This window comes from Gekko japonicus, unplaced genomic scaffold (assembly GCF_001447785.1).
Source record: "Gekko japonicus isolate JY-2015 unplaced genomic scaffold, Gekko_japonicus_V1.1 scaffold6223, whole genome shotgun sequence".
In the NCBI taxonomy this organism is placed as follows: domain Eukaryota; kingdom Metazoa; phylum Chordata; class Lepidosauria; order Squamata; family Gekkonidae; genus Gekko; species Gekko japonicus.
The window spans coordinates 18,927-26,005 of NW_015174440.1; the positions used below are offsets into that span (position 1 = coordinate 18,927).

A 7,079-nucleotide genomic window follows, 5' to 3' on the forward strand; every position below is an offset into this window, starting at 1 on the left:
CCTACAGATTCCTTAAAGAAAAAAGAGTATATAATATTTGGCTGACTTTTCAGGATGCCTTACTGATACTTCCAAACATCCAGCCTCCTCCGTGGAAAAAGATGACTCCCCTCCTTCGTTCCAATTTGGATTCTCTCGGCTGGTAAACCCTGACCGGGATGTCCTCGAACACGAGATCCTTAATCAGGAGTCTAGGATCATCTCCCAGTTTTTTGCCTTCTTGGGTGAAGCGGATGAAACGGATCTGAGAACAGAAGGAGAGGTTCTCCAGAATCTTCCCCTGTTTGGAAAGAACACAGGAATACATGAAGTTGCCTCATATTGAATCGACATCCAGATCGCAAGATGTCATAGGTCCTTTCCGCACATCCTTGGTTTTATTGGAGTTCAACTCACGACGTAATACCCTGCATTTATCCCTGGTTATAACAGCATCCGTTTATCCCGGGACAAGTGTGGGGCAATGTTCCCTCTAAACTGAGGAGTCTGGTGAGCAAAAAATTCTACTTCGTGAGCTACTAGAAGTAAAGTTGTGAGCAAGCGATTTGGCTACTGCATAGATTAATCTGGTCTGGAGCCCTCCTTCTTGAGCTGAGACAAAACTGTGTGAGCCAGAGGCCAATAAACTGTGAGCTAGCTCACACTAACTCAGTTTAGAGGGAACATTGGTGTGGGGTGAAACCCGGGTGACCTCAATGTAATGTGGAAACAAAAAAATACCCTGAGATAATTACAGGGGTGAGCTTGAGTGTAGTGTAGAATGTAAAAATACGCCAAGAAGATTATTACAGGGGTGAACTCACATGTAGTGTAGAATGTACGTTTGGGGACAGGGTTGAACCAGGATTTAAGGTCTAGTGCGGAAAGGACCATAGTCCCTCTGTACACTGCATTGGTCAGGCCGCACCTAGAGTATCGTGTGCAGCTCTGGGTGGCTCCAATCCTCAAATCTCCAGGTATTTCCCAACCCGGAGCTGGCAGCTCCAGGCAGAAAAGGGAAAATTGCATTGGCAGGGAGGAGATGCATAGTGAACACTTGCCATTCCCTATTTTGCATAACAAATGTTTACCTGGAGCATTTGTCTCCTGGTCCTTTGAGGACATTGCAAATTTATTGTAATTTCTCCCCTTTCCCTCAGGGAGAGCCCAGAAAGTCATAAGCAGGTTTTCCTCCTGGGAGGAGAGCAATAATAAGAAACACACCCAAGATGATCGTTTTCCAAGTCACACCCATCAGTTTCCAATTGCAGGCAGATTCCCAGGTTAAGGCACGTAAAGAAAGAGCGTGCACCTGGCATTAGGGCCTTTTGTATTTTACACATCTGAAAGTCCTAATAGACACGCATGCTGTATGTTGCCTTTGGGCTTGCAAACAGCCTGGGAAGAGTACCTTTTGCTTCTGTGGAAACAAGCATGGTCATGCACAACTGAATGGATAGACCTTCACCCAGGTGGAGCTAGAGACTGGATGTGATTGTATCGGTGTAAACAAAGGGTGCACTCTTTGATGACTCATCACATCAATCAATCAATGAGGTTAGAGTCACATTGGTGTAGCTCTTTTCCAGATCTTTCTTTTAAAATTGGGTAGAAACCAATGAGTAACTAGCTGTTGCCACTGGTGGATTTCTTGATCCCAGAAGTCATTGGTAAGAGCTTTGGTTCCCAGGGGATGGCTATGCTAGAGGGCTGATTCCCTTCTGTTGTGGCCCTTCTGTTGACACCAGCAGATAACCAGCCGGTGCTCTAGGCTGCGATTAGATGGGTGCAGCTTTGTTGGGAATTCTGATGGGAACAACAGCCTCAGGCCCAACCCTTTCCCTTCAAAGAGATGGTGTGGCTCTTTCATGATGTGGGCCCATGGGACGTAGCCCATGGCTTCTTGAGAGGACAAGTCCTTCTGCTTCACCAACAGCCCTTCATGAGAACATAAGAGAAGTCAATGTTGGATCAGGCCAATGGCCCAGCCATTCCAACACTCTGTCACACAGTGGCCAAAAATACCAGGTGCCATCAGGAGGTCCACTAGTGGGGCCAGGACACTAGAAGCCCTCCCACTGTTGCCCACCCCCCAAGCACCAAGAATACAGAGCATCCCTTGCCCCAGACTGACAGTTCCTACCTATACCTTGTGGCTAATAGCCACTGATGGCCCTCTGCTCCATATGCTTATCCAATTCCTTCTTGAAGCCGTCCATGCTTGTATCTGCCACCACCTCCTGTGGCAGTGAATTCCATGTGTTAATCACTCTTTGGGTGAAGAAGTACTTCCTTTTATCTGTTTTAACCTGACTACTCAGCAATTTCATTGCTTGTCTATTTCTATTGCTTGTCTTGCTTTCTGTAAAACGTCTTCAGTTTTTCAAGCGGGATGCCTGCAGGGGGACATTCCACAGGTGCAAATGGCAGCAGAGGTCTCTATGGAGGGGAGAGGACCTCTGTCCCTGGGGAGAATAGTGATTTCCCCTGCATCTTCTAGATAAATAAATATCCTGAAAAATAAGGATCCAGAAGACACGGGGGAAATTGGTAGGAGATGTGGGTCAAAATGTGGCCGCACAGCAAATAGTGGGAAATAGAGCAGTACAACTGGGGGAAACAGGAGACAGAGGGCAGAACAGCTACTTTTGCAGAATCGGTCCATATCTTCCTAACGCCATGACCCTCAGTTTTTGTACTAACTACCAGGTAGGGCCTGGAGCCCTCCCAGAGCTGCAACTGTTCTACAAGGATCAGTCCCCTCGGAGGAAATGGGAAGTTTTGGAAGATGGCCTCTATGCATAACATCCCCTCCTGAACTCTGCCTTCTCCAAGCTCCATCCCCAAATCTGCAGGAATGTATCAGCCTGTGTCTGGCAATGCTAATCCTCACAGCAATTATGGTGTGTGTGTTTTTGTGTGTGTGTATTTGTGTGTGCAGGAATTGGGCTCAAACAATGGTTGAAGAGAAATCCAGGTGGCCAGTCATGTTGGTCTGAAGCAGTAGAACAAAATTTAGAGTCGAGTGGCACCTTTAAGACCGACAAAGGTTTATTCAAGGAATGAGCTTTCGTCAGCCTTCTTCAAGCCCATTGCCCTTTGAATATTCATCAGAGAATGGAAAGGAGGAGAGTCCTTGGCCGTCTTTTCCTCCATTTGCAATTCCTTGTGGGTTCTTACTTATGCCTATCTATCATACCCAACATTCATGCCTGGACTCCTTCACTGCTGCGGAGCACAAGTCAGGGCATTTGCAGAATGCAGCAGAGGAGCATTATTTGTGCCAACTGAGAAAGTGGCTTGCCAGGGAAAGATCTCTTTCCCACCCAGTGAAATTTTTTTTTGGGCCCCCCGTAGGGGATTTTTTTGTTGCATTTTCTATAAACTACAAAGAAACAAGGAAGGGCAAACTACAAACTACAGGTGAAAGAAAAGAAAACCTCTAAAAACCCAAGAGATGGTGATCATTCAGAATGCTTTTAAAATTAGCTTCTAATAAATTGGCTTATACTTGCTGTGTTAAGTGAGTACATAATCCTTATTGCTTATAATAACTTCTCCAGCTAAACTGACAATACAAAGGGCTCTAAAGAGAAATGATTTACGTTCATTTAAAACAGGATCTAGAGAACGATCATAACTCATTTTTTCTCCTTTTTGTTTCTCAATCGATAGCTTAATTTAGGGGCAGCCGCCCCTAGTTCAGAAACTGAGTCCTCATCGGAAGGTGCCAGTACTCCTTCTTCTTCACTTCCCTTGCTGCTGCCATCTTCATCTTTTCCCCTGCTGGACCAGCATGTTAATGTAGAAATTCACGTGCCTTTGCAACAGAGTCAATCTTTCTTTCTTGTCTTTAAATTTGAAGAGCATGACTTCGGCAACATTCCATCTGTAGGGAACATTATTTTTCTGTAGAGACAGCCCCAAGTCTCTGTATTTCTTTCTCTTCTTCCTTATTTTAAATGGAATATTATTCAAAACTTTTATTTCTTTGTCTTTGATCTTCAGGTTGGCTCCATTTGTTGCTTTCAAAACTTGGTCTCTTACTTGTCTCCTGGAGAATCTCACCACATTCTCGCCGGGCAGATTTTTCTTTCTTATGAAGTCAAAATACGATCTGTATATCGTATCTATTTCGTTTTGTAAAAAATCTGCTTTTAAATCTGCAACTGGACCCAGAAAATTGCAAATAATCTGCTTCAGGTCTTCCCCTCTTTCTTCAGAAACCCCCTGGAATCATAAGACATAGCTTGCTTTTTCCATTTGCAGCTGTAGAAGTTGCACCTCATCAGTTGCTTGCTTTCCCCCCATCCCCTCCATTTGTTTCTGCAGCTTTTGTGTATTGACATCCACTTCTTTGAGCTCTTGCTCTATTTTTTCTGTCTTTTTAGTAGTTTCATTTAGCTGACTTTGTTGTGTATCGAATTTGGCATGGAGCAATGTCATTTGCTCCAGCTGAGGACACAGAGCCTCAGTCAGCATACTTTGGAAGTCTTTCATAGTGTCCTGTGTAGGACCAGAACTTGCTGGGCTGGCATTTTCGGCAGGGAACTTCAGTTTCGATTTCTTGTCCTTCTCCTCCTTCTTCAGAGGCGCCATGTTTGGGAATTGTTTACTTTTAAAAAAAGTGTTATCAAAGTCTCAAGATCCTTTAAAGTCACTTGGTAAGCTCTCAAAAGTTCTTCATTTTAGTCTGTTCGCTTTTTCAATCTGCCCCCCCCCCATAGTAACGTTTATCAGTCTGCTTTTTCTTCTCGAGGGGGAGTCCCTCCCCCCGTTCTGTTAAGGGGAAACTTTCAGATTGCTTTCTGGTGTCTTCACTTAAACAAACACTCACTTTCCCACATAGATCTCACCTTTTGTGATTAACTTGCCCGGCCACCAAACGCTTGTCCTGGTGTGCGTCCCCGTGTCCATTTTGGAAATCAGTAGTGTGACTGTCAGGGCAGGGATTGGCCCCCCTTCGCCATCCGTTTGCTGGAGGAAGGACCCTCCTAGCACCCCATGGCTATGGAGCCCATCACAAGGGCTCCAGGGGAGGTGCACATGATCGCACCCCCTCCCATCTGCTGATTCACAGCCCATGTCTCTCGGAGCTCCGAGAGATCATGGCCACCATTTAGGGAGCCAAAACCAGAAACCACACCCAGTGAAAATTTTAGATGGTCCTACAGTCAGTGTTTGCTGCCATGCTGGAATGAACCTAGGAGCATGCAGTCATTAACACTGTGTTGTTTTCCTTTGCTCTTTTATGGGAAAAGAGATTTCTTTATCGAGGAGATGTACGCATGCACTGAGTAAGCCGGCTGGAAGCCCAGACCTCTCCGAGGAACAATTAGCCTAGGAGCATGCAGTCATTAACACTGTGTTGTTTTCCTTTGCTCTTTTATGGGAAAAGAGATTTCTTTATCGAGGAGATGTACGCATGCGCTGAGTAAGCTGGCTGCAAGCCCAGACCTCTCCGAGGAACAATTAGCTTTATAGCTCAAAAGAATGTAAATAGTCTTATCTTTTGGGGGGGAAAAGGACAAGGTCAGTAGAGGATATAAATTATTTAATATTTTCTAAAGAGGAATGCCCAGGACCGGCGAACAACCCTCATTAGTCTTCTAAAAAGCCGTGAGAAAATGGCTAAAAATATACGAGAGCTATCCGAACAGCTGTCGGCTTTTGAAAACAAGGTAACTGCGTCTCAGGAAAAATTGAGAGAAGAGATTAAAGCAGTTAATGAGAAGATTACAGAAATGACAGTGGAGATTAAAGAAATAAAACACACTGCAACTGCTGCTAAGGAGCAGGCTCAAAAAATAAAAAAAAGTAGAACAATTAACCAGCCAACTTACTGATCTTTCAAACTGGAATAGGAGAGCTAATTTAATTCTGGCAGGGATCTCCGAAGAAGTAAGTAATAAGACTTTGGAAGAGACGCTGAGAGTATGGCTTCAAGAAAATGGAGTAGAGATAAAACCAGAAGAGATAGAAAGAGCTTATAGAATACAGAGAAGAGGAGGAGGAGGAACCCCCAGAGATGTGATTGTTAAATTCAACAGGGAAAAATTGCAACAAGAAGTTTATAAAACATTAAAAAAAAGAAAAGACCTGACTTTTAGAGGGAAAAAGGTCTGGGTGAGGGAAGACTTCTGTCAGGAGACTATAAAGAAGTAAAATCAAATGAGACCTTTTGGCCAAAGACTTTATGCTAATAATGTGAAATTTTCGTGGGGTTTCCCCTCCACGATAATAGTCTTTAAGGAAGGAAAGAGGCTCATAGCACAAAACCCCTCGGAGGCAATGGAACTCTGCAAGCAACTAAGAATAAACACGGATGACCTTAGAGACCAGGAAATGGAGGAAGGATCAGGAGCAACAGATGACCCTGGAGAAGGAGGCTCAGAAAGAACTGAGAAAAGACCAAGGACAGACTCACATGAGGAAACTACATAAAAGGGAAGTATACAAATGCTGAAAGAGCTACATTACTAAGTGTAAAAGTCAAGGAGAGAGAAGGGGTGTGTGCACTCTAGAAAGTGGAGAGACGAGATGAAGCTTTCATCCCAAATTCTGTCTCAACCACAGGGAGGGGGAGGGAAGGAAGGGGTTTATTTAATGAATAATATTAAACATCCCCAGCCAGGGAGGCCCAAGACTCCAAACAAGATGGGAAATGGATAGGACAATAAGAGTACTTTCAGTGAATGTAAACGGTTTAACGCCAAATCTCAAGAGGTATAGAATATCCAAAATGGCTAGAGAACAAAGGATAGACTTGATGTGTTTGCAGGAGACACATTAAAAAACCGACAGAAAACCACTACTAAACAACCCAAGGTGGCAGGTACTAGCAGAAGCCAGGAGTAACTCAAAGGTTAGAGGGGTGGCAGTTTTGATCCACAAGAAGCTTCAAGCTGAAGTTGTTGGGAAGTTAATAGATAAGGAAGTTAGATACCTAATAGTGAAATTTAAATTGGAAGGAAAATGGTATACAATAGTAAACATCTATGCACCAAATAAAAAGCAAAAGAAATTTTTAACTAAGATTTTTAAGAAGATCCAACAATTCTCGGAAGGAGAAATAATTATAACAGGAGATTTAAATATGG

General features: G+C 43.8%; 1 protein-coding gene across 1 annotated transcript in view; it reads right to left on the minus strand.

Annotated features, from left to right (window-relative positions):
* The window catches only part of LOC107121480 (arylacetamide deacetylase-like 4), a 27,942-nt gene that overhangs the window by 16,031 nt on the left and 4,832 nt on the right, over window positions 1-7,079 (minus strand). Inside the window, exon 2 of the mRNA XM_015424390.1 lies at window positions 64-280. Coding sequence (XP_015279876.1) covers window positions 64-280 — 217 coding nt within the window. The remainder of the gene's footprint in view (window positions 1-63; window positions 281-7,079) is intronic.